Here is a 27739-nt window from a genome sequence, read left to right on the forward strand (position 1 = left end):
AGACCATCAAGGTCATTTTAGGCAGTGAGAAGTGCTTTGAAGGGAAAAAAGCCAGAAATAGAACATGATGGACTAGAGTGTGTGACAGGGGTGGATGTGAGAGGCTGATTCCAGTGGCTCAGCCTATGTGCCTACTCTGGGCACAGACGATACCATGCGAGGTGAGGTCTGAGAAGGGAGAAGGAAGCATATGAGTGAAGGTCTGGAGTAAAGGGTTCAGGTAGCAGATATGAAGGCCACGGTGTTTTGTTGACTTTTCCAGCCCCTTGGAACACTGACCAGGCAAAGCAGGACTCCCTAGCCACAGGTCCTGGAGCTTTCCAACCTCTCCAGGCAGGGGATTCCCAACTCACACACCGCCACTTCCATCTTGCCTGGCTAAAAGTGTGCTGGCTCCACTGGGGACTGTATTTCTGCCATTGTAGCAGGAAGCCCAAGCAGAAATGAGGGAGTCCTTAGGCCATAGTGCCTTACAACCGGCACAGGGCAGTGGGTAGCCAGCTTCTGGGTCAGAGATCAGAAACGGAATCTTTTTGTGCAGAAAATTCTGACTAGGCTGTCAGACACAGCAGCAGTGGGTCAGTGAGAGTCTTCCTAGGGAGGAAAGAACTGCTGTTCAAGATCCTGGCTTGCTACATATGGCTGGTGGCCTTGGTCGCGAGTCTGGCCCTTGGCCTTAAAAGATTAGATTCAGATAAGAGGAGCACGATGTTTATGATGGTACAATGTGGCGTGGAGAGCGTGGGCAGGGCAGTCACATCTCTGCAGCTAAAAGCCTGGAGGATGGGAATTAGTGTTACTCTCAGGACTAGGATGGTTCAAGGATTCCACTGTGCTCAGTATGTGCTTACGTAGCGTGCCATTGGGGGGTGTGTGTGTCTGTGTTTACATTATCTGCCTTGTATCTGCCTTGCCACTCGTATCTGTAGCTGCATCTGCTCATGGGTGGGTAATTCTGTCTGTGCTCAAATGCGGAAGTGTGCCTGTTGGGGAAGTGGCGTTCGTTGCCACTTTCCCGCCTTGTCAGTGTTCCTTTCAGGGATTGGATCAGCTGGAGGAGCGGAGGGCAGGGAGAGAGGGAGGGAGGAGCTTTGCTTGCTAGCTCCCCCATTCATTGTCGCCCCACCCCCGGGTTCATTGTCCCCAGCACACAGACACATCCTGTTGGCACGATCAGAAGATCTGATAGGAACCTGCCATTCCAGGTTTCCGGTTTGAGCAACGGGGCTGGGGGCTGGGCATGGGGCTTGAATAGGAGCTGGCACTGCCCATCAGATTATCTTGCCAGGGCAGTCCAAGGTGGCCCCACCCCAGCTCAGGGACAGAGGCCCACAAGCCTGGAGGTGGGCCAAGGAGCTGGGAGTCAGGACGAGACCGTTGTCATGGTCATGACGGTTCTGGTCCTATTCTCCTCAAATCAGAATACATTCTGATTGGTCCAGCTGGCATCCTCTGGCCAGTCAGGAGAGGAGGAAGCACTGACCAAATGGACTGGCCCCTCCTTCTAGCAGATGCATCGGAGTCAGACTGCTTCCCTTCTCCTCCCACCCGCTCCCCTCTCACCTCTGTGCCCTCCTGCTGTGTGTCTTTGGGAGGCTAGTGACCCTTTCTGGGTTAGTTTTCCCTTTCTTCTAGGAGGGGGGGTGGCTTTTCCTTCCAGTCTTCTAGCCAGAGCCTTGTTAAGGGAATTGTGGAATGTTGACTCTAAAGATAGGAATACTTAGTGGAAGTTAGATATCCTTCAGTATAGAATGAAGTGATATAGAGTAACTTTGTACCCTTTTTGTGTGTCTGCTAAGTTGCTTTGGTTGTGTCCGACTCTTTGTGACCCCATGGATGTAGCCTGCCAGGGCTCCTCTGTCCGTGGGATTCTCCAGGCAAGAAAAAGTGAAGGACTAGAATTATTAAGCTCTTACTATTTGCTCTATTGTTATGTGGCTGGTGCGTCTGTGGGGACAGAACTGGGGCCTGTGGGTACGAATGTAAACTTGATTTGGGCTGAGGGCCAGGGTGTCAGAGTTGTCTGATGGTTGGTCATCCTGCCTGTAGTGCATAGCTAAATGATGCCTGTCAGGGATGTGTCGGGGAGGAAATTTGGTCCAGCTGGAGATTCCTGGGCTGGGAGTGAAGCGGGAAAGAGGCGGTCACATTGACCACCAGGGGGCGCTGGAGAACCCCATGTAGGAGGTTTGGCTGGGCTCCACTCTAGGTGTATCAGTACCTGTTTGCCTTCCTTACCTGAGGCTGCAGGCAGCAAGGATGGAGACCCCAGGTGCCCGGAGGCCTGGGGGCTGCTGGAGGTGGTGGGGAGTCGGCAGGGCCACCTAGGGCAGTGTGCTGGGGAGAAAGAGAACAGGATGGCTGTCCTCAAGCACAGGCCTCCCTGGCTGAAGCTGCCCTTCTCCCTGCTTCAGGTACGTGCACTATTTCAGCGGCCTGCTCTCTGGCTCCATCAAAATGAACAACAAGCCCTTGTTTCTGCACCACGTGATCATGCATGGCATCCCCAACTTCGAGTCTAAAGGAGGTACCTCTCTGAACCCCCTGGCTTCCATTCTCCTCCTGTCTTCCGTCTCTTTCTCTGAGGAGGCAGCGCTAGGTGGTAAAAATGCTGGCTAGCTGCCAAGTCTTAGGCTTGGAGTCTCAGCTGTACCACTTCCTGTTTCTTTGCACCCCAGTTGATTCATCTGCAAAGTGGGTTTCATACTGGCTGTGCCTGCTGGCAGGTGACGCTGAATGTGGGCACGTTCGTAAACTCAAAATGTGTTTATTATTTTGTTAATATTTTACTAATATTGATTTATTTATTTAGTTTTGGCTGCATCGGGTCTTCGTTGCGGGATATGGGGTCTTTAGTTGCAGCATGCAAGTTTCTCTCTAGTTGTGGTGTGTGGGCTTAGTTGCCCAGCCAGGGATCAAACACTGGAAATATGTCTCCAACATTGGAAGGCAGATCCTTAACCACTGGACCACCAGGGAAGTCCCTCAAAATGCCTTTAATGAAAAGTTAGCATTTTTTCCCTCTTTCTTTTCCCGTTTCTCCTTCCTCTTCTCCTCCTTCCCCTTCTCACTCTTCTTCCTCCTGGTTAGTCCTTCCTCCCTGCATCTCTCCTCTCCCCCTTCCTCCTCTCACTGTTTCTGCTGTCTTGGCTAACACCACCCCTCCTTTACAGGGTGTCGACCATTTCTCCGAATCTACCAGGCTATGCAACCTGTCTACACGTCTGGCATCTAGTAGGTATTCCACAGGAATGAGAGGCCAGGAATGTTGGCGAACTGAGGCTTAGGACTGGGGACGGGGATTAGAAGGCTGCCTAGAACCTTTTCTAGGAGGAGGGCTGAGGGATACATCAGTGAGCTTTCCTGACAGCCCCCTGGCTGAGGGGCAGCTGGAAGGAGGTACTCTGCTCAGCCCCGTTAGCAGCCCTCTGTCCCTCTGCCTCTCTCCCTTAGCAACGTCCAGGGAGACAGCCAGACCAGCATCTGCATCACCATTGAGCCTGGGCTGCTCTTGAAGGGAGACATCTTGGTGAGTTGCTGCTCCGTCTCAAGCTCCCCCCGCCACACCCCCCTGTTTATTTTTTCTTCCTTTTTTCATCCTGCTCCCCTCCTGTCTCTCTGGATAAGCGTGTCACTCCTGGTGGGCCACCAGCCTTGGGGGTGTTGACTGGCTCTCAGGGGCCCTGCAAGTCCTTCCAACCTGGAAGTTCCTTGTCTATCCACTTCTTCACAGCGAGATATGCCTTTCCTGGCCTTGCCTCTTGTTCCGGAGCATCTCCAGGGAAATATGGCTCTGTGTGAGCTGTTACCTCCGGGCTTCCTGCTGGTGACCAGGACTGCCTCAATTCCAGCTTCACTCCTTCTACTTGCAATTTAAATCCACTTCTGCCTCCTCCATTTTGACTGTTGTGCAGGAACTTCTTTTTTTAAAAGTTTTATTTTTAATTGATTGATGATTGCTTTGCAATATTGGTTTGGTTTCTGCTGTACATCAACATGAACTAGCCCTAAGTGTACATATTTCCCCCTCCCCCGAAACTTTCTCCCACCTCCCAGCTGTTCCCACACCTCTAGGTTGTTCCAGAGCCCCGGTTTGAGTTCCCCGAGTCATACAAGGAATTTCCATTGGCTATCTGTTTTACATGCAGGAACTTCTCGGGAGGGTAGTTTTGTCTCCACAGGGCAGGATTGGCCTCCAACCTCTGCTGTTCTGGAAGTTTCCCCAGAGAGCTCTGAGATTCTGTTGGGGATGAGTGACCTCTTCCTCAGTGGGTTTGGGGCCCAGAAATGGAGCTGATAAGGAGGCGCCCTGGGACTGACTTCCTCCCTCTGGGCCCCTGATGGGCTCTGCTGTCTCTCCCACCAGCTGAAGTGTTACCACAAGAAGTTCCGGAGCCCAGCTCGAGATGTCATCTTCCGTGTGCAGTTCCACACCTGTGCCATCCATGACCTGGGAGTGGTCTTTGGGAAGGAGGACCTTGATGATGCCTTCAAAGGTAGGCTCGTTGAGTAGACAGGCAGACGTAGCAAGGAATAATTATACCACTGGATAGAAGAACCTAACGAAGGGACTGTGGCAGCAGTGAAGGGTGACCATTTTCCCAGGGGGAGGGGAGTGATCAAGGAACTGTCTCTCTTTGCTTCTTTCCTCTATCCATTAGGTTTTATCTGCATCACATTCAGGTCTGGGACGTGTCTACATTCATTCACCCATCTATTCATCTATCTATAAACCCACCAGCATCACTTGAGTGTCTGTGTGCGCCAGGCGTGTGCTAGACCCTGGCGATACAAACAGAAAGAAGTCAGGCCCTACCCTTAGGGAGCTCACAGTCTTATGGGAGGAAGGGATGCACAAACGTGATACTGTGAAGTGATGCCTGCAGTGATGGAGACGTGCAGGGGCATGACAGGTGGTCCAGCGAGGGGACGCCACCCCTGCTGTAACTTCCCTTCTGACAAGCAATGGGTGTGATCTGTGTCCAGACTGGGTTCAGGCAGAGATCAGAGCGTGGGGCTGGAGCTCTGAGGAGGGGAGGCCTGAGCCCCCAGTGTGGTCTGGCTCATGCAGGGAGAACGATATTTCTATGAAGAGGTTTCCCTGTACCAGAGCCAGGAGGGCAAACACAGAAGATGCTGCTGTGTTTGCAGAAGAGAATGTAGATGTTATCAGTCCTAACAAGGAAGGTAAAGGAATAATAACTAACGAGATAAAAGGGGTTGTGGAGAGGTGGGAAGGGAGGGGCAAAAATTTCCTCCTCCTGTTTGGAGGGAGTCAGGACATGATCAAAAATGGACAGATCAAGAAATAGAGGCTCAACTGTAATATTTAAAGTTTCAGAGGTAATCAGAAGGGTGATTAATAATCATAACAAGATTTAAGATGGGAGGTGAGGATACTATAAATGGTCCAAATTATTCATCTTCATAGTGTTGCATCAATGAAGATTACTTATTTTTTTATTTTTTTTCAATTAAGATTATTTAAAACTAATTAAAAATAGTGGCATAAAAACTGTGGTTATTTTATAGAATCTTAGAGGTAGCTGCTAGTAGAACAGAACATAGAAATGGTAAGAAGTGGTTACCTTAGGCAAGTAGGACTGGACTAAGATGGGCAGGAGACTTAACATCATTATACATATTATTTATTATATTATCAACCATGTATACATATGTTGGGCTTCCCTGGTGGCTCAGTGGTAAAGAATCCACCTGCCAGTGCAGGAGATGCAGGTTTGTTCCCTGAGTCAGGGAGATCCTCTGGAGAAGGAAATGACAGCCTATCCCAGTATTCTCGCCTGGAAAATCTCATGGACGGAGGAGTCTGGAGGGCTACAGTCCATGGGGTCGCAAAAGACTCAGACATGACTCAGTGACTAAATAACAACAATAAATACATATATTACTTTAATCTTTTCTAGAAGGAAACTTTCTGTGGAGTCATTTTTTGGGAATTGATTGCCCATTTTTGTTTCCCTTCTCCTTTTTCAGATGATCGATTTCCAGAATACGGCAAAGTTGAATTTGTATTTTCTTATGGACCAGAGAAAATTCAAGGTAAAAGCTGAGTTAGAACCCATTGATTCACTCCCTTCCCTCCATCCAGCCCTGTCCCACCTCAGCTCATCTCCACCACTTCCCCACTGGTCTGTTCTAAAAATATCAAGTTACCTGTGTTGAGAGGCAGACCAGCAGTAGAGGATCTGGGTATCACAGTGGACCCCCAGCTAAACATGAACCAGTGACTTAATCTCTGGATAATAAAAATAAAAAAGTAGACAGGCGCTGGGTTGGATAAACTATTTCGGCCCCATTAAGTCATCATCCTCTTATATTCAGAGACCGAGGGCCGTGGTGGATGGAGTGAGTGGCCAGGGGACTCTCATAGGTGCTGGATGGACGATAAGTATTTATGAGAACTGAGGTGATTCGACCTGAAGATGAGAAGGGCAATTTAATAATAGCCGTTAAGCCTTTAGACTGGTTATATGTGGAGACCAGTTGTTCGCCATCTTATTTGGGAACTGAATAGGAAGAGATGAAGTCAGGTTACAGACAGAGGGACTCTGGGTAGATTAAAGAAAGGACTGATGGGTCAGGAAGGTAACTTGCCCCAGAAGGCCTGACTTGTAGCTTTTCTGTCCACATCCTGGACTTTTTCTGAAAGTGTAGGCGAGATTCTGCCTCTCTCCTCAGATTTCTGCCTGGAGGGGCAGGGGGATGGCTGGGATGATCTGTGTCCTCTCAGCGTCAAGGCTCTGACTTGCCTGCTGTCCCTGGCCCCGTGGAGACCACCGCAAGTCTCTCCCACACTCCCCTCTGACTCAGGGCCAACCTCTCTGAACTCTTGGCACTGTTGCAGGGGCCCCTGGGGCAGAGATGAGAAAGAGGCAGCCACCCAGCCAGAGAGCTCCCCCCCAGCTCTGTTCTGGGGGGTCTTTGTTGCTCAGTGCTGCTGTCCTGATTTACCCTTATGACCTGGTGTGAGCCTTTTCAAGAATGTAAGAAACCAGACTCCTGGGTTCTCCATCCAACTTAAGCCACTGGTTCCACCCCGCATGGTCAAGAAAATGAGAAGTCCCTTAGGGAGCATCCTTGGGGAGCTTGTTGGCTTCCTCTGTTTTTCCAGCTGCTGATCTGTTTTTTGTTTTTTTTTTTTTCCCTCTTTACTGTCCTCTCCTCCTTTCCCATTTTCTAAGGCATGGAACACCTGGAGAATGGGCCGAGCGTGTCCGTGGACTATAACACCTCTGACCCCCTCATCCGCTGGGATTCCTACGACAACGTCAATGGGCATCGAGATGATGGCATGGAGGGTAGGTGGGACCAGTGACTTCTAGTCCCTCTGGAATTGCATAGCCCTGCTCAGATGGCCTTGGGTCTCTTGGTTTGCTATGATACCATACTGGGTTCAGAGGGTCAGGGGGACAGAGAAGTCTAAGACATTTCTGAGAGCTCACAGTTCAGTGGGGGAAGATAAAACTAAACATGAATGTGTTAAGCTATGAAGGCAGAGCCAAAGAATGCAGCAAACCAGCCATAGAAGTGTGTATTCTTGGTATCAAATGAGTCTCATAGGCAGCAAATGCTCTGAGATTGGCAGGGGAGGGATTCGTGAGATCTGGAGTGGTCTGGGAGGCCTCCTTGGAGGAGGTAGCCTTGCATGGAGCTTGAGATACCCTGCTGTGCTGCAAACACTGCCTTTGTTAGATTTCTTTTAACCCTGTTGTTGGATTTCTCCAGGCTCGCTGCCTGAGTTCTCTGGGGTCAGAGCACTAGGAATGTAGACACAGTATTCAGGGCCCACAAGCTTTCATCAACAGCCAACGAAAATGTTTGCAAGCTGGAAATAAACCGGTAGGCTCCAAAATTTGAAAAGAAAGCAGCAGAATTGAAATTAATACATTTTAATCTAGCAGCAAACCCTAGCATTATGTCAAATGGTCATTCACAACTCATATCAGCTCTTAAGAGTTATGCATGAGTTCTGTTGATTTATGTGGCTCATTTGAATATGTGGGGCCTCTGAAGTGAGCTTGTCTGGAGCTCAGGAACTCTTGAGACGCCCTGTCTGGGGTTTAGTCACAGGCTTATTTCTCCATCCCCCATCAGTTTTCAGCTGGGGTAACTGAGACCCCCTTTGATTTATACCCGTGACCAGCCTGTGTCCATTCAAGGACACCAGCACCCAGCCTCTGTGCTTCTGCACCCGGTTGAAGCTGGTCCTGGGGTGGGCGCCCTGGGCCACGTGCAAAGCTGGGTTAGGTAACCCAGGGGCCCTCACCCTGCCTCCATCTCCAAGGTTTTGGATTTGTTGACTCCACCCTGAAAAGTCTTTTTGGCATTTTTCTGCGTACAGTTTCTCTCTCTGACCTTGGACACTCCAGAATGAGCGATGGAGTTCAGAGGGAGTGGGATGAGGGTGATGGTGAGGCTAGAATTTCGGGTTTGATGAGAGAAGTTCATGTGCAGTGTTGCAATGGTCCAAGTTTGTCTTTGTACCTACTTAGTTCTTGCTCTTCTTTCTCCTGCCCCCGGAGGCCCAGACCCTGAGCCCTGCCCACTATGCTGAGGCTGCCCCCAAAGTACTCCTCCCTCCAATCATGTCCCCTTGTACCCAGTAGCTGGGAGGAGGAAGAGGATGCAATGAATCAGTTCTGAGGTACTGGTGGCTGCCAGCCTAATTGTTCATCATCCTGGGGATGTTTGCATTTTTAACAAGAACACTTGGCAGTCTGAAGGAATTTTCAATGTCTCTCCATCTCTCCCTGGTGTGGATTCAATGCGATGATAAATGTAAAAACATTTAGTAAACTATAAAGTGCCAGGCAAACAGAAGGTAAAATAATTAAGGGGAAAGGAGGGGCTTCGGGAAGGATGGGACTTGGGTCAGAGTCAGCCTGAGGGAAGGAAGTGGGCGGAAGGAGCCAGAGGCTGGTACCAGAGGCGGGGAAGGGGGAGGGAGGAGGGGGCGAGGGAGGCCCTGGGCTCCTCTCCCACCCCCTTACCCACCCTGCTTTCTCCTCCAATCTGCTCCCCCAGGCAGGGGGATGGAACCAGTGGGACCTTCAGGCCAGTTAAAGGTCAGCTTGTCCTGTAGGGACAGAGGGGCTCCTGTCTGGAGGCTGAGATGCTGGCCTTATGCCCGAGGGTGGGAAGGGAAGGCTAAGGGAGTGGCTCACGGCCCAGCCGTCCTCCTCCCTGGCCTGGCTGGCCTAGGCTGGGGGCTGGGTGGCTGAGGGGGTCACCTCACGTGGTCTGGGCAGACCCCACATTATCCCAGTCCCACTGTGTGCTCCCCACTGTCTCTGGGCTGCGGGCCCCACAGGGACAGGAGAGCCCGCCGGGGGCCTTGTACTGGGAGTAGTGATTGTTACTCCCATCCTGCTTTTCCTGGCTGGAACATTTCTGGGAGGCTCTAGATTCTGGGGCCTAGTTGTTGTTCAATTGCTGAGTTGTGTCCGACTTTGTGACCCCATGGACTGCAGCACGCCAGGCTTCCCTGTTCTTCACCATCTCCCAGAGCTTGCTCAAACTCATGTCCATTGTGTCGGTCATGCCATCCAGCTTGCATTTTCTTCTGGCTAGTTCTCTGGTCAGGGAGGGAAGCAGGAGTCCTGTGTCTGTTTTCCTGGTTGTGGGCCTGGTTTCCGCACATGCTAGATAGGATAAAGGCACCTAACCCCCAAGACTCTGGGGGCACTCAAGAGATGGCTCATGCTGGCGCCTGGGAGGGGCTTGGCCATTTGCTGGAACTGGGGCTTGGCCTCGCGGGGCACGATGTGGTACCTGAGATGGCTCTGCCTGCTCCCCAGGGAGCCCCTGGGCCAGGAGAGGCAGGCCGACCCTGAGGTGCTGGAGCGCAGGGCGCAAGCACGTGTGTCCACCCTGCAGGTGTTCCCTCTGCAGCTCTGTGACCTTGGTCACTTCCAGGAGAGGCTTCTCACTCAGGACAATCTCTGCTGAGGGACTGGCCTCTCAAAATACAGAGGGGGTGGTGTATGCAGGGTAGGGTGAGGACGTTTCTGGAGGTGGTCTGCCTTTTCTATGTCAGGCCCATGGGGGCTGGGTGTAGGAAGGGCCGGCTAGTCCCTCTGGAGTCCGCCGGGTGACTCAGAGTGGTGGGCGAGGGCCCTGAGCCCAGGTCTTGGTGACAAAGGTCATCTCTGGCCTGGGCCCCACCTCGGCATTCCCTGCAGTGAAAGGCGGTCCGCGCTGGGGTCAGAGCTCCCGCTTCCTCCAGGGAGCCCTCCAGGTGACCCCGACTTAACCTTGCCTGTGAGCAATCGTTCTGTATTTAACGCCTCCCTCGCTGCCTGCACTGCCACCCCCCGGAACCTCCTGCAGTTTTTCAGTTCAGAACGTGTGACCGTGTGACACTCAATATGCTTGTCCCTTCCCCCAGGGAGTCCTCCGTCAATCTCAGTGGCAAAATGAAGGAAGAAATTGTGTGAGGACTTCTGGTCCCTGCAGGCTGGTCCCACTCCAGATCAGGCTCCGGAGGGGAAGGGACCTGTCCGAGGGAGAGGCATCCCCACATGTGGAACTGTCTTAAGACCTCAGCCCAGCCTGTGGCCACCGCATTGCACGATGACCACACCGCACATGGGGAGGGCAGCGATCTCGCCCAGGGTCCGAAGATCAGAGATGGGGCTGGCATTTGGGTCCAGGGATTGGCTCCAGATCCCTCCCTCCCTCTGGAGCTCACCTTCTTCCCCGCCTCACACCTGTCACTCTTCACCTTAGATGATAGGGTTCCCCACAGGGTAGCCCATTTCCCTGCAGGCCTGGGCCAGGAAGTAGCAGCAGAAACCAAGGGAGAGTGCGCCTCTGTCTGGTGGACTGAGGCTGCGGTCACTGTGCTGCCCGCGGCCAGCTTTGCTCCTCTGCACTTGAGCCAGAAATGGTGGTGTGGGGGAGTGATGAAAGGTGAAGAATCCAATGAAGAACCTTCTGGGCAGAGAAGGTTCCAAGGCCTTGGGATGGGTGCACATGGTGGTATAGGGCATCTAGTCCAGGTGGTCCCTGAAAAGAAATGCATCTATGGGTGGACAGGATAGGACAACCAGGGATTCTCCCTAGCTCAGGTGGGACAGTGTTCTTCCATCTCCTAGACACTCACCAGGTGATGGAAGCACCATCCCCCAGGAGGCTCTGGCTCTCTTCTTGGCACCTCTGCTGATGCACAGGGTGGGAAGCCAGCGTATAGAGGATCCAGGAAATGTCACTGGCTGTAGTGTTGTTACCCTTGAACATGAACGTGTCCACTTTGGCACAGAGGTCCTCATCAGACAAGCTGATACCCTCAGGGGCAGAGGGGGATGCCTGTCATTTCAGGGACTCCTTCCTTTGGGAGCAGAGCCCTCTGGTGGACCCGAGGGCCTGATGTCCTAGTCTGCGCTGGCGGCCGCAATAAAGTACCACGACTGTTTACCTTAAACCACAGACATTCATTTTCTCCCAGTTCTGGGGCCAGAAGTCTGAGATCAAGGTGTGGGCGGGGCTGGTTTCTCCTGAGGCCTCCCCCTTTGGCTTGTCGGCGGCCGCCTCCTCTCTTGTGCCTTCACCTGGTCCTCCCTCCGTGCGGGTCTGAGTTCTCACCTCCTCTTAAGATCATCGCTCTTGTTGGATTGGGGCCCACCCTTATGACCTCATTTAACTTAATCACCCCCTCTAAGGACTCTGTCTCCAAGTACAGTCATATTCTGAGGTCCTGGGGTAAGACTTCAACACAGCAATTTAGCAGAGGTTGGGGGAGACACAGTTGAGTCCATCACACCTACGAAGGGGTTTGCTGGGTTTCCAGTAGTTGGATGCCTAGAATCTTGGTCCCGAGTGAGGAGCAAGGGAAGGTCCGGGGTGGTGGAGGCAAGGAGAGCAGTCTGGTCCCCCATGAGCCTCCTCCTGTCTTTCTCTTGTTTGGTCTGGAGCCTGCCAGTTCAGCACTCTAGCTGACACCACGTTTCACAGCCTCTAGCAACCCCATTAGTTCTTTGGCCTGAGTGCTAAAGCCCCGTGCCCAGATCTCAGCTCGCCGTGGGTGGGAGCGGGGCTGTGTTTTTTGCCTATGGTGTGCAGAGCTGTCTCCAGACTCCTCCAGAGTGTTCCAGGGCAGGCCTTCCTGGAAGCAAGTGCCAGGCCAGAGGGGTGTGGGCTGCCTCCCACTGCCAAGAAACTCACAGGTGGATGAGGCTTGCATTGCCTCCTTGCCCACCCAGTCCTTCCCTCCCTTCCCCCACCTCCTTGGACATTTCACTGATTAGAGTTTCTCAAGACTTCAAAGAGGACTGGCGGGGGGAGGACTGGGCTGGTAAGGCAGCAGGTCACTCAGAGCCAAAAGGAAGAATGAAGGGAGAAAAGACAAGACTGCTGTCCTGGCTGAAGATGGCCCGGGGACTGCTCACCAGCCCCTCTTTGGGGTTTTTCCTCCTGCAGGATGTCCGGCGGCCCTTCTTTTGTTTCTGTGGGCAGCCCCACCAGAGCCAGGGGTTGGTGACAGGGGGCTGGTCCTCAAGTCTTTTACCCTCAGGCTCCATGAGGAGAAGAGTCCCCTTCCTTGGGGGAGAGCTTCCGACTCCATGGGACCCCCCATCTCCTCTGCACAGTCTTTTGTCTGAGCTGGAGAAGGGTCTCTCCAATGGCAGCCAGGAGTCCCTGGTCTGTAGTGACTTCTCATCAGCTGGGCTTGTCCAAGGATTCCGATTTGTTTTTGAGAGAAAGGATAGAGGAAGGGAGAGACACATACAAACAGGGAGAGAGTGAAAAGGAGAAGGAAGCAAGTAAGAAACACAGAGGCAGACAGACCCAGACAGATGCTGGCCTGGGAGGCAGGAGATCTGAGTGTCTTTGGTAACTCCTTTTCTTTAGACCTTATTATTTCCTGTAAAATGAGGATGTTGGGGTAGCTAGCAATTATTTCCGTTTCTTTGAGCTCATTGTTCCTTTTTGTGACTTGTGAGGAGCTAAGATGGATGTGCAGAGGTTCCCTCTCTTGAACTTGTATTGAGAAGCAGCATTGCTCCGTGGCTGTGTCAGTCAGGAGAGGCTTGGTTATGCTGCATAACAAACAGGCCCAAATTCTCAGTGGCTTAATCAATAGAAGTGTATTACTTGCTCATGATGCCAGTCCAGTGTGGATTGGCAGGTGTCTCTGTTCATCTTACTTCCTCCAGGCTGGTCGTGGCTTCATGTCATAGGCGTGTCCACTACAGCTGCTACAGTAGGTGGAGGACCCTGACTTGCATGCTACTTTGGTCTGGACAAGACACTTTGCTTCTGCTCACATTACATTGGTCAAAACATGTCACAGATGGATGCCTAACTTCAAAGCGGGTAGGGAATCTGTGTGTGGAAGAAGACAGAAATATCGCTGAACAGACTGTTGTCTACTCTAGGGATTAAGACTGTGTGAGAATCAGAAGACCTGGTTCCAAGCTCTGTTTGGTCAAGTCTCTTTGCCTCTCTGATGTCTTATCTGTAAAATCGGCACAATAACAGTGCTTTCCTTCTAGGGTTATCGTTAAGACTCAGTGAGCTAAGATGTGTGGAAATGTGAAAAGTAGAGTGCCTGGTGTATACTATGCTGGCAATAATCATGTCTATTATTATTGAAGTACTGGGGGAAAGAAGATAGAGGTGTGATTTTGATTATATACAAGTGCTTTCTTCTTAAGAAAAAACATTCCCCTGGTCCCTCTACTCTCTGGGAACCATCTGTAGCTGGTTCTGTTCTGGGAGCCCCACTCTTGGAAGTCAGGAGGCTTGCCTCTGATACCAACTTGCTGGGTTACCTCGGAAAAGTTACTTTCCCTCTCTGGTTCTCGGTTTTCCTTAGCAGTGAATCGAGGCGGGTGGATTCCTAAGGGGACTTCCCCAGCGATGACAGTGATGATGATAAAGACAGTGACTAGATGGCAGCTGGCCTTGTGTGCCAACCCTGTGCCGGGCAACATTGCCTACATGTTGTCCTCAAACGCCTGTAGGCGGCTACTGTTTTGTAACCATTAGGCAGAAAAAGCAGAACTTGCAGGATGTGGTTTTAAAGCTTGCTCTGCCCCCAGATGACATTAGGGAGAGTCCCGTGTGCCTTTTCTAGCCACACTTGGGTAATACAAGAGCCTCTGGGCAGTAATCAATATGCCCAGTGCAGTGAACTTGATGTTTCGCCCAGAGTTAGTTCTTCCCCCTTGTCCGCCCTTACTGGGCACCAGGTGTGGATGTGAGGGGTGGGGGTGTTTCAGTAGGTTTTTCTCTCTCTTTTCCTGACTGATGAGAAGAGAGGAAGGAGGGGAGGGATGGGAGCCTTCCTGCCTGCCTGCACCACTGCGAGGTTGCTTTGTGTGGGGACGCAGGTAACGGTATATGATGTCTGAGCTCTTTGCCGGAGGAAGATTCTGGAGGCATCGAGTGCTGTTTCCTCCTGCAGCACTTTGTGGGCATTTTGGAGGCCTCCCCCCGACCTTGAATCCTGAAGAGTCTCTCCTCATGTTTTCCTTTGGGTGGGTGACTGCAGCTCCATTAGAGGCTCGGGGCCCTTCCTCGGCCCGGGCATCCCTTGCTCCCTCCACCTCCTTCTGCCGAGGCGGTTCAGCCCTCCAGGGGGACCTCTCGGACAGGATCTGAGGCAGCCCTGGGGCTGACTCTCTCCCCTGGGTCTGCGGGAGCCTTCTGTGCTCTTGGGCTCAGCAAAGCCAGGGACTGAGGTGGCCAGTGCATCCCCTGTCTGTTCCCCGGCTGGCTTCTCACTGTGTGGACTTCCAGACCTGTGCCAGGCCCGTTTCTCACGTTTTCCTGTTCCAGCCGGCTCACATTGAGCTGAGCAGATGTGACTCACGTTGGGTCACTCCAGATGACTCACACTGAGCTGAGCAGACTCCCTGAGATGAGGGGAAAGCCCTGGCAGGTGGCATTTGCAGCAAAACAGCTCTTCTCTCCAAGATGCCTGTTAGAATCCCCTACTTTCTTATCTTTTCATTCACTTGATGTGAATATGTGTGTGTGTGTTGGGGGAGTGGAGTGGGGAGAGGGGTAGTTTAGAGCCACAGTTTTCAGCCATCTCTGTCTTTAAAATATTTTTAAACAGCTAATATATATTCCCAATATAATATAATCAAATATAATGAAATGACATTACATTGATGTAATTTAATACCATAACTTCCCCTATTTAAAGAATACTGTTCAGTGGGTTTTAGTATATTTACGCTTGTACAACCATCACCATAATCTGATTTCAGGACATTATCAACCACCTTGAAGAGACTTCACTCATTAATAGTCACTCCCCACCCCTGCCCTAGTCTACTTTCTATCTCTATATATTTATCTGTTCTGCATAGTTCATGTAAAAGGAATTATCCTGTATGTGATCTTTTGTGGCCTTCTCTCACTGAACACGATGTTTTCAGAGTTCATCCGTTTTGTAACATGTGTTGGTTCATTTTGATTTGCTTTGCAATGCTCCACTGTATGGCCATACCACATTTTGTTTATACACACGTCAGTGGATGAATATTTGCATTGTTTCCACTTTTTGGCTATTATGTAGAATGCTCCTGTGGGGATTCGTGTGTAATTTTTGCGTGCCCTTATGTTTTCATTTCTCTTGGGTAGATATCTGTGAGTGGAATTATTGTGTTAGATGGTAACTCAATGTTTAATTGTTTGAGGAACTGTCAGACTGTCTTCCAAAGTGGCTGCACCACCTTACATTCCTACCAGCCAATGTATGAGGACTATAATTTCTGTACATCCTCACCAACACTTGTAATTTTCTGTCTTTGGAACTCTAGCCATCCTGGTGGGTGTAAAGTGGTGTTTTATTGTGGTTTTGATTTGCATGTTCCTAGTAATTAGTGATGTTGAACATCCTTGTTAATTGGCCATCTTCTTTAAAGGAACATCTGTTTACATCTTTTATACATTTTAAAACTTGGATTCTTTGTCTTCTTGTTATCATTATAAGAGGTTTTTTTTAATATCCTGAGAATATGTCCCTTATTAGATATATGATTTGCAAAAATTTCCTCCTATTCTGTGGGCTGGCTTTTTACTTTCTTGATGTCTTGACGTCAGTCATCCCTTTTTACAAGCCCTGCCTTACTTTTGGAATGTGTTATTCATTTTCCTGGGGCCTTTGTCATAACTGGGACCCAACTCCTTCCATATGAACACCTGCTTATGAGTGTTCCCATTTTACAGGAGAGGAAACTGAGGCAGTCACACAGAGGTTAGGGACCTTGTCCAGACAATACCCTCAGTAGATGGTGAAGGCAGGATTCTGGGGTGGATGGAGGTCTGGAGCCGATCAGGGATACTGCTTCCCGTGATCTTAATCTGAGAGATTATACATCTGTAGCCTGAAATGCTTTAGGCTGCTTCATCTAATCTCTTTCCAGCCCTGGAACTGGTGCCTGGACTGGTCTGGAACACCTGCCCCATCACACAGAGAGGGAGGCTGGGTTTCAGGTCCTTGGATAGCGGGGCAACACCAAAGCCATGAGTCCTGCCTCTTGGCTGCCTCAGCCACCTACATGGCCCATGTCCCTGCATCTGCTGAGGCGAGGGGTGGGGGGATTTGGGTAGCAGAACGTGGCCCCTTTGGGTTTGGAGTGAGGCAGTTAATGGAGACAGCAGCCTCCATGCCCTCTTAGAAGAACACTTAAGCACTATGGTGAATGTTTACCCTTGACATACTTTCACAGGGTGTGACATTCTTGCCTTCTGAACTCTGGGGTAAGACGTGAAGAACCAGTAAAAGAGGGGAGGACAGACAAGATTGCAGATAGTCCCAAATAATTCCAGGAAGAGGACCCAAGAGTCCCAGGGTGGTACGTCTGCCCCTTGTCTCTGAGCAGGGGATTTTAAGGGGTGATTTTCTAAGCACAGTTGCCGAGAGCCTGATTTTATTTTATTTATTTTTTTCTTGTGCAGCTGGCTTGTAGGATCTCAGTTCCCCGACCAGAGTTGAACCCCGGCCATGGCAGTGAAAGTGCAGAGTCCTAACCACTAGACCACCAGGGAACTCCCCCAAGAGCCTGACTTTTGTTGGGTGGGAAGTCCTAACCTTAACTGCTGGAGGGGGCAGCCCTTCTGGTCTGGTCAGGGGTGGGGGAAAGGGCAGGGAGGGAGAAATTCAAAGCTGTCACTGGCAGCTTCAACTTCTGTCGCTGTTCTATCACCGGGCTTAGACTGCAGCAGGAGGGATCTGAGTTAGCCACCTGGGAGAACTTCCCAGCTGTGAGTGGGTCGATCAGCTGTGGCAGGGAGGTCAGGCCCTTGTCCTCCTGGCCTGTTTGGGCAGAGATGTTGAGAAACAAGGGACATGGGCCTCAGTGTGGGGTGGTCTCCGTAGAGATAGTGACAGAGGCAGGGGTGGGATGACTTCTTGAGGAGGATCTGGGTCCCTTCTACTCCCCCAAGAGAGAGTTCCCTCCTGACCTGCTGGAACGATCAGAGTGCCGAGAATTTAAGTGTAGGGTCGGCCTGACCTCGTGGGTAAAGAAGATGACTCCACCGCCCCAGCACCTGCCAGCCACCTGCTCAGCGCTGCCCTGCTCGGGTGGGGCGGGGTGGGTCGGGTGCCCTCGGACCCTGAGCTGGCCTGGCTCTGCGAGGCAGCTGGCAGGCTTGGAGAGCGGTGTCTGCCCACGGAACATTCAGTAAACCAATACCCTCCCGACTGAATGTGCCTTTGGTCCTCCGTAATCTCTGCCATCGGGTGGAGGTTGGAAAACCGGAGCCACACTTGGAGCGGACGCAGAGCTCTTGGCCAGTGGCCTGAGCGGCACGTCTGCCCTCTTGCTGCGCTCAAATATCAAGCTCCAGCCCTGGGGAACAGGGGAACGTGCACTCTTCCCCCACCCCCCAACCACTCTCCCTGCTTCCTCTCCTGCCAGACCTGCAGACAGGTGCAAGTTAGCTGGACCCGGCGAGACCCCAAGATCTAACCACGTCCAAGAAAGGAAATTCAAGCTTCCATTGATCAAATACTTCTGGTCCCCAACGAAGGCTGCTTTTCACCCATCGTTCCCTTGCTCCCACCCCTCCTTCTGCTTTCCTTCTCTTCCTTCTCTCTCTCCTTTCTTTCCCAAATATTTAGATGGTGAGCCCTGGGCTAGCCCGGGTGCTGTAGAAAGTCCTCTCTCGGAGTTGCCTGCAGACAGGGAGGGGAGGGGGTATGGCCAGATCAGACAGGTGCACCATCCTCCTTGACCCACAGTCAAATGGAGAAGATCTTGGCCAAAAGCCAGGCTTCTCAGGAGAGAAGTTTCTGGGGATGGTGGTGATCAGAGGTGGATGGCTTTGCAGAAGGACTGCATCTGTCTTGGGCCTGAGAGCATAGATAGCGTTGAAAACAGAATTGTTTTTCAAATCAAAAGTGGCCTAACAACATTGCTCAAAGGCTAGAAATTAGAGGGAAAGAAAGCCATCAAATTGCTCCTGCCTGGTCCCGTGGTGGGCTGGGTATTAGGAGGTCAGTGGGATGCAGGGGTTGGTGAAGGTGGGAATGTTGGAGAAGGTGGAGGGAGGGTGAGAGAAGCACTGAGGAACCGTATGCATGGAGTCCAGGAGGGGAGAACAAATCAGGAGATTAAGAGGAAAGACAGCACACAAAATCCTGCAGTGGTTGGGTCCCTGGAGCCTGAATCTGCTGTCCAGCGCACGTGACTGAGTGATGGGCACGGAGGGTGAAGGGAGCTGGTGACAGTTGTCTCTCTGGATTATTCCTTGTTGGACCTATTTAGGCCCTGGGTGCTTCTCCCTGCCCTTGGAGGCTGTGCCTGGCTTCTTTCTCCTCGTCCAGGCCAGCTGGCCTGTGGCTGGCTCGAAGGTGCTATCTGAGGCTGGTTTGCTCCTGGGCAAAGTTCAGCTTCTTTGTTAGTGGTGCTGGTCTTTGGGTCCATCTCTCCATCAGCCTGTAAGATTCAGCACCCTCCCTGGAGCTTATCTACGTTTTGCTCACCTCTCCTGCCTGCTAGCTGCTGGGCTTCTCTGCAGGCAACAGAGCCCATCCCTTTTGGTCCACTCTCCCAGGCCCTACTTCCTGTCCAATGGACAGTTCTGAGCCCATTTATGGGAAAAGGTTTCAGTGGATCTGGGATCCGTAGGGTGATCTGTCCTTTCTTCTTTCATGATTCCCCTTCCTCTACTTCCCCAGCTGCTGTGGGTGATTCATCCCCCATACATCTCTCTCTTCTCTCCGCCCCTTCCCCTGCCAAGTTCAGTTCAGTTCAGTTCAGTCGCTCAGTCATGTCCGACTCTTTTCGACCCCATGAACTGCAACACGCCAGGCCTCCCTGTCCATCACCAACTCCCGGGGTCCACCCAAACCCATGTCCATCGAGTCGGTGATGCCATCCAACCATCTCATCCTCTGTCATCCCCTTCTTCTCCTGCCCTCAATCTTTCCCAGCATCAGGGTCTTTTCCAATGAGTCAGCTCTTCGCATCAGGTGGCCAAAGTAGACCTTCTAAAATCCTGGCAAAGTTGCTGAGCTCACAAACCTTCCATAATAGGCAGCCTCCATCGAGGTTAAGAAAGAGAGTGTCTCAGAGTGTCTGAGAAGGGGCAAAACCCACATCCTTGGGAGGCAGTGGAAGCACCATAGTGGTTGACAGCGTGGGCTTGGGACTCAAAGCTGCCTGGGGCCAAGCCCTCTGTTGACCTTGGGCAAATCATCTAGCCTTTCTGAGTCTCAGTGTTCTACCTTGTAAAATGGGGACAAGGATATACTTTTCTTGTAGGCTCTGAGAATTAACTGATGTAACAGGTGGCTGCTCAGTTCTGTGCCTGTTCTGTAGTAAGTCATCAGTTCATGTTAGTTGCCACTGGTGGTATTGTACACACTGCTTGTCTGAGTTTGCTGATCCTGGAACAGCTGTGAAGATGCTTCTTTCTCTTTCATTTGAGAAAAGATATCAGGATGCAGGAGAGTGAGAATGATGTGATTATGGGTATAACCTTGAATCCACTGTATTGAAGAAGAAAAAAAAAAAGAAAAAAACAAATCATTTGTTCTTTGGCACAAAGAACTGTCTGTGGTAACACTCATTTATTCAACTAACAAATATTTATGAAGTGCCTACTGTGTATCACTATTCTAGATGCTGAGGATACAGTAGTGAACACAATAAAGATCCTTGCCCTTTCTCGTGATTGTATTCTAGTGGGAGAAGACAAAGAATAAATTTTTTTTTAAAGATATATTTGACGCTTGGATAACACAAGTCTGAACTGTGCAGGTCCCTTATACACAACTTTTTCTCTACAAATATGATACCTGTATTTTCATTTTATGGATTTTTTTTTTTTTTTTGGCCACTCTTGGTGACATGTGGAATCTTAGTTACCTGATGAGGGATTGAGCCTGTGTCCCCTGCAGTAGAAACTTGGACCATCAGGGAAGTCCCCCATTTTATGGATCTTTGTGGCGAAAAGTCTGTGTTCAGTTAGAGATTACAATATGTGGGATCAGAAGAACTAGTCCTGATTCTACCCAAACCGTTTCAACTTCTTGCCCTTTGGTAAGTCATTTATCAATTCCTTTGTTTTGAGGGCAGAAAAAGCAGTATGTGGATTTTTGACTGTGGGACGTGGATGTTGAGTGCGTCAGTGCTCTTAACCCCTGCATTGTGCAAGGGTCAACTGTAAGTAAGACAGCATGTTAGAAGGTGATAAATACTCTGCAAAAAAAATAGAGCAGAGTAGGGGTGACTGGGGGCTGTTGTTGGTTGGGCATTGAAATGTTTTAAAATTTGAAACATTTTAAAAGCTTATCAGCCTAAGCTTCACTGAGGAGGGGACATATGAACAAAGAATTGAAGGAGGTAAGAGAGTCACCCAAGCAAATATCTGAGGAATAGCATTCCAGGCAGGGGTGAGGCAGGCAGCAAGTGCAAAGGTCCTGAGGCAGAAGCCCACCTGAGGTGTCTGAGAAGCAGCACAGGGGCCAGTGTGACTGCAATGAAGATTGTAATAGGAGTTGAGGTCAGAGGTCAGAGGGACCAAATCATTTAGGGTCCGGTAGGCACTGTAAAGATTTGGCTTGTACCTGAGCTGTTTCATCTAATGACACATCATGGAAATCTTTTCATAATAGCACACAAAGAGCCCTCTCATTGTTTTCAGCTGTGTAATATTCCACTGTGCATGGGTACTGTGTTTGATTTAACTAGTATTTTATTTAACTATAAAAAACATGGACAGTTAGGTTGTTTTCAGTTTTTTACTGTTTTGAAAAATGCTGCAGTGAGTAACCTTTTTATTTGTGCATAACACTATTTCCTTTGTGCAAATCTGACTGTAGGACAAATTTCTAGAAGTAGGATTGGCTGGATGAATGTATGTATGTATATATGTTATATATATACATATGTATAGATGCTATGATGTATATATGCTATAATTTTGATAGCATCAACTTGGCTTCCATAAGGGTTGTATTAGTTGACGCTCCCAGTGAGCAATTTGATTAGGGACTAGGAGGAAAATTTCTCTCCCTTCTGCATACCTCCTCCACATGTGAGCTTCTATTTTGTGTGTGCTGTGGCCTCTGACTCTTCGTGACCCCATGAACTGCAGCCGACCAGGCTCCTCTGTCCATGGAATTTTCCAGGCAAGAATACTGGAGTGGATTGCCATTTCCTTCTTCGGGGATCTTCCTGACCCCAGGGGTTGAACCCGTGTCTCCTATGTCTCCTGCATTGCAGGCGAATTCTTTACCACCGAACCACCAACGTAGCCACAGGGGATGGCTTCTTTTAGGTGCCCGTTATTTTCTTTACTCCTCATGACCCTCCTGTGAGCTGACTATTCTTGTTCCCCTTTTACAGATGAGCAAACAGGCAAGAAAGTTCAAGTAATGTCCCAGTGTTTACATAGCCAGAAAGATGTAGAACTGGGGTTCTGATGCCTGCCATTCCTCACCCTGGCTTCATGAGGATGAGAGTCTGAGCCACCTTGCCTCTTGTCCCTCTGCTCCCCTGCCCTGTGCACGTGGGCATGTGGACCTAGCACTCCTGCGCCTACATCCTGGAGACCCTTGCCGGCCAGCGACAGGCTGGGAAGAGGCCAGCCCTGGGGACCTGTGGTCACACTGGCTTAGGTGGCCTCCCCTTCTGTCCCTCCGAGCATCAGCCCCAGTGGTGAGACCTGGGAGGCTGCGATCTAGCTAATTCTGCTCTGGGTGAGGAGCTCCCCGCCGTCGTCTGCTGGGTCAGCTTGTTCCAGGGATTGGGTTTCGGCATTTCACTGATGAAAATAAATCAGCTTCTTTACTGCCGTGCGTGGTCCTCGGAACTTCTGCAGCCTGGCATGTATTTCCAGACTTCCTGTAAGTCACTGCTTCTGTCCTAGCCCCCAGGGCCTCTGTGTCTGCTGCAGAAATAGCCTTGGACGAGCTTGGAGCCTGGAGCCACCCAGGCAAGACCGCACAGGAGAGGAGCATCAGGTTTACTGAGTCCAAGGGCTCTGGGACACAGACAGTACCAGGGGGAGCATCTTCTCTGTGTTGGATCCTTGAGCATCTAGAATTGGCCAGGATTTCAGGGACCCTTAGCTGATTGTACTCTCCTATTGCACGGAGGAGTACACTGAGGCCCATCCTCAATCACTCCTTGGTACTCTAGCCCTTTGACTCCCAGTCTAGTACTGCTACTGCCAGACAACACTTTCTCTAGGCCTGTGTATCATGCCGTGACCAGTCTGGATTTGGGGGGCTGAGCTGGAGAGAGTATGTTTTAGCTACAGCTGGCAGGGTAGGGGTCTGACTTCTAGGAAAGCTGTCTTGCTTTTGAGGGACATGAGAATGGGGAATTGGGAGCAGAACTGGATTTTCTTGAGGTTAAGGAGAATCTTCTGACTGTATACCTATCCCAATAGGGTGAGTGACCATGGTGCGTGAACAGGAAAGAGCAGGCAGCTTCTAGAGCATTCTGATAAAGCCCCAGCAGGTTCTGCGTGCAAAGGGGATCTGAGAGTCTCGACAGATTCCCCTTTCACCTGCCCCTCCTTTTTTTCTGTTCAAACATTATTTGCCCCCCAAGACCCTCCTACAGGGACATGGGGCATCCTGCCCCAGATGGCAGGCCCACTGGACTGCCCTCCCACCCTTCAGGGCCAGGGCCTGGTCTAGCCCCAGCCGGGTTGTGCAGGTTGCCAGCAGGGCCCCTTGGTTCTGGGAAGTAGCACAGAGCAGTTGGTGGATGGGGACCAGGAGCTACTGGTGGCCTTTCTCATCCTTTCTCCTCCCGGACTGCGTCTTCACATCCTTACAGCTTGTCAATGCTGGTGCTCGTTGGAGACTTTCGCCTGGTGTTGCTTTGATTGCTTAAAAAACTGTTAGCAGCAAAGTGTTCTTTGATGTTTGTTCTCCTTCTCCAGGGGCGGTGAGATCAGATTTTGTTATGAAAGTGCAAAGCTTCTCAGATCCTTCCTTCTCTCTTTCTGCCTCTCTGTCCCCCTCTGTCTGTGTACTGCTTGACAGCCTTGGAGAAGCAGGCAGGCGCTCTTTACAAGGATGAAAGCGGCCTGGGGTGGGGCCCTGGCTCCTGTCCAGGCCTGTGTCCCGTGGTGCTGTCTCTTCTGTGGGTCAGGAAGGTCACTCCCAGCTTGTTCCTCTTCACCAGGGCCTTCCTGCTTCTGACCCACACCAGCTCATGTGTGTGAGCTATGACACGAGTACTGGGAGACCCCCACAGAGATGCCTACTGAGCCTCCTTATACTCGTGAGTGCAGAGGGACCCATTTGGGAAAGCAAGCAGAGACCCCACCCAGAGCCCCCTTCCATCCCCGTTCCCACATCCTCTCAAAAACAGAACCACAGAGAGCCCCCTGTACACACCCATCACTCGTGCATGGAATCCCACTGACCTCCCTGCCACTGCACACCCCCACAGAGTGAGGGGAGCTGTCTTTATAAAATATGACAAATCTGGTAACCAGTACTTATGTGAAGTACTTAAATGGGCCTGTTAAGTACCACTGACAAGGGATTGACCCCAAGTGCAGAGATGGGTTCCTTGTATCACTTGTGAACCAACGCTGGGGCAGTTCCCTACGAGTTACCAGAAATGCCTTGAACCCTGGCAGCATCATTCGGATAAATGGCTAAAATTCCCAGGAGCCACTTCGATGAGGACAGCACCCACTTGGGTGTTGTAGTTTGGGTTTGGTTGTTCTAAACCAGTGTTGTGATTTGATTTTCACTGTCTATTCCCTTCATCCCATTGGATCCTCCAAGCTCTCACTCTTTGCCCATCTCTCTCTTCCTTCCTCCTTCCTCTCTGGGAAACAGAAAGAGCTTGAGCGTCAGAGTCAGACTGGCAATGTAATCTTGAGCAAGCCACAGCCATGAAGCCTCGGATCTCTCTATCAAGGATCTGCCTTGAAGGGCAGTTGTCAGAGCAAACAGGAAAACATCCATTAACTGCAAGCACACAGGAACAACTCGCCCACCCTGTTCTGTTGTGCTTCTCATCCTTCCTGGCTCCCCAAGCCCCACGTCCCACTCCCCACTCTTCCACCATCCTTCCCAAGTGAGGATTGCTACCGAGATGGTGTCGAGGCCCGGGAGGAGATCCAAGTGGGGGAGGCAGGAGGGAGGTGAGTGGATCTGCCTTGACCCTTGTCCAGCTCAGCTGTCTGCCTGGGAGTTGGCGATTCCCTTCCTGAGTGGTTCTCGGGCGCTGAGGCTCCTGCCTGACTCTCAGGGAACATGTTTCTGAACCTGGCCCTGTCTGCCGCCTTCCTGGGGGACTGTGTTGAGGCCTTGCAAAGCTGGGGCCGTGCTGTGCTGGAAGGCAGGGAGTTAGTCCTGTGGGGGCGCTGAAGCTTGTTTCTGGACTATACCCCGCACCCGGCCCAGGCAATGGCCTCTCCGCAGGGTCCTTCCTCCCTCTCCCCCAGACCTCACACCACATCCCCTGGAAAGTCCAGGCCTCTCTCCTCCTTGTGTTCTGCTTAGAACCAGAAGTCTGAGAGTTCAAAGCTCATCTCGCTCTTATCTCTCATCTTACCCCTTTGGAAACTGAGGCTCAGGAAATGACTTGGCCAAGGTCTCGTGGTGAGTTAGCGGCCCCCTGGGTTTGGGACCCAGGACTCCCGAGTCAGTCCTGAACTCTGTCTCCCCAGACTCCCTCTGCCCTCACTCTGGCTCAGCCACTCTTGGCTGTGACACCGTTGACATGGGCCTGTTCCGTGTGTTGGAAGATGTTTAGCAGCATCTCTACCCACTGGATGCAATAGGATTTCTTCTAGATGTGACAACTGCAAGAATTTCCAGCCATTTTCACATGTTCCCCGGGGCGCACACCACCCCAGGGGAGGACCACTGTCTAGGTGTCCCTTCAGCCCCTGTCTCTGAAACCTTACATCTCCCACTAGGGAGGGCGTGAGGTATTCCTTCCCGGAAGACGTTCTTTTCTGCTTCCTGCTTCCATTCGAGGATCAGGCCGCTGGGAAACTAGAGCACTCAACCATTTTGCTACTTTAAAAAAAAATTCTTTTTTTTTTTTTTCGTTATCCTGGGTCTTCATTGCTGTGTGAGGGCTTTTCTCTAGTTGCGGTGAGCGGGGGCTACTCTCTAGTTGCAGCGCACGTGCTTCTCATTGCAGAGGCTTCTCTTGTGGAGCCCAGGCTCTAGGCATGCAGACTTCAATAGTTGCTGCACAGAGGCGCAATAATTGTGGCTCACGGGCTCCAGAGTGCAGGCTCAGTAGTTGGGGCACACAGGCTTAGTTGTCCCAAGGCATGAGGGATGCTCCTGGACCAGGGATAGAACTGATGTCCCTTGGATTGCAAGCTGGATTCTTAACCACTGGACCACCAGGGAAACCCCATTTTGTTCCTTAAGAGAAAGAGCCAAAAGCCAGGTCTGGACAGATATCATCCCTCCTTCCTCGTGGTCCTTGGTGTTGAAGCTGTCTCTGGAGGTGGGAGACAGGGTGGCATTTTCGGGCATCCTGTTGGTAGTAACAGATGCCACGACAGTTCCAGAGTTTGTTGACTGAGCAACATCACATCCTCAGAGTCTGGGCCATTTTGTGAGACTCTTCTCTTTGCTGGACACTCGTTGCCATGAGTTTTGAGCAGAGAAAGGACAGGCCAAATGATATGTCCTGAAGCTTAAGCATCTGGTGTGTTTCATCTGGGCCCAGTGAGCTGGGGTCATCGAGGTGCTATTCAGGGTTTGGCTGGGTAGGGAAGGAGGACTGAAAAGCGGATGTCGGAGTGGTGCTTGTATATATGTGATGCCTCATTTCGAGCACCACTGTGTGCTTTTCTGCTGTGCTGAGCACTTTACACACATTGTATCGATCTTTACAATACTCTCTGAGATACTCATTTTATAAAGAAACTGAAACTCAAAAAATTAAGTAATTGGCCCAGGGCTGCACTAAACTAGTTAAGTAGTAGTGTCTGTATTTAAGCCAGTGTCTGCCTGATCCCTAAGCCTGTGTTCTTGGTCACTGTGTTCCTGACAGATGCTGAAGTGAGACAAATCAGAAGGGCTGAGTTTAATTTGGGGTTGTATTACTAAAGGCATGTGTTTCAGAAGCTGGGAGGTGATAGTGGTGCCTCTCATAGGTCACATGGGTTGTCCCTTGCTTCAGAGTGATAAAAAACCTCTGGTAGCAAGTGCTCAGGTGGTGAGGAGAAGCAGAGGGAGGTAGGGCGGACTCAGGGGCTTTGAGGGCAGGAGTGGGGGAGGATTGTCTGTCAAAGGAGAGACTCAGGAGGATGTGCACATCACATTCAGTGTCTGAAGCTCTCGTGTGCAAAGATTTGGCTTGTCTAAGCCACCCCATTGGGTACCACAAACTTAGTGGAAAATTTGAGCTAAAATCTATATGTTAGAGCCACCTCATGATGCAATGGGCTTTGGGGGGTAGATAGTAAGATCCTTATAACTGAAAACAGTTTAGTATAGCTAGGACCTTTTCTTTTTTGTTTTTTTGTCCAAACCTGTCTGCCTTGCATTCTCAACTGGAGAGTGTTTTACAATCCCGATTCCCAGGCCCTACCCCTGACAATGGGTTTCCCTGGTGGCTCAGATGGTAAAGAATCCACCTGCAGTGCCGGAGACCTGGGTTTGATCCCTGGGTCGGGAAGATCCCCTGGAGAAGGGAACGGCAACCCACTCCAGTGTTCTTGCCTGGAGAATTCCATGGACAGAGGAGCCTGGTGGGCTACAGTCCATGCGGTCGCAAAGAGTTGGACATGACTGAGCGACTTTCACTTTCATCTTCAGCCCTGACAATTCGGCCTCTGGAGATCTGGGGTGGAGCCAGGGAGTCAAGGTTTTCACAAAACTCCCCAGAAGGCTTCTGGTGCAGTTAGTCCCTGGATGGTACCAGGGAACCATAGGATCAGATTGCTACTCACAAGAGATTGTTGTATGATGATGTTTCCAAAGTATGGGCCAGACTGGTAATTATATATGAAATTATTTTAGGTGTATTTATTTTAATGCGTTATTAGAGGAGGAAGTATATAGCTTTCACACCAAATCTGTGATATCATGGATACTGATGCCTCGAACTACTTGAAGTTACATTTATTTTCAAAATTTTACAAAATCTTATAAAATGATACTATTGATGGGGTTCCGGTGTGCAGATAAAGGTGAAGCGTGTATGCAGATAAAATCTAGGTTAACAGTGTTGTGGGGCAGGGATGAGAGGGTGGACTGGTTGACTGTAATCCTTTCAAGAGCCTAGTTTGTCTGTTAGTTCTA

At 50.7% G+C, this 27739-nt stretch overlaps 1 protein-coding gene across 7 annotated transcripts in view; it reads left to right on the top strand.

The window, feature by feature from the left end:
• The window catches only part of TNS1 (tensin 1), a 208339-nt gene that overhangs the window by 119508 nt on the left and 61092 nt on the right, over positions 1-27739 (top strand). For all 7 annotated transcript variants that reach the window (XM_065930605.1, XM_065930604.1, XM_065930606.1 and 4 more), the window contains 6 exons: positions 2415-2527; positions 3174-3234; positions 3454-3529; positions 4367-4496; positions 5995-6060; positions 7203-7319. In XM_065930605.1, coding sequence (XP_065786677.1) covers positions 2415-2527; positions 3174-3234; positions 3454-3529; positions 4367-4496; positions 5995-6060; positions 7203-7319 — 563 coding nt within the window. The remainder of the gene's footprint in view (positions 1-2414; positions 2528-3173; positions 3235-3453; positions 3530-4366; positions 4497-5994; positions 6061-7202; positions 7320-27739) is intronic.

This window comes from Muntiacus reevesi, chromosome 3, assembly GCF_963930625.1.
Source record: "Muntiacus reevesi chromosome 3, mMunRee1.1, whole genome shotgun sequence".
Taxonomy (NCBI): Eukaryota; Metazoa; Chordata; class Mammalia; order Artiodactyla; family Cervidae; genus Muntiacus; species Muntiacus reevesi.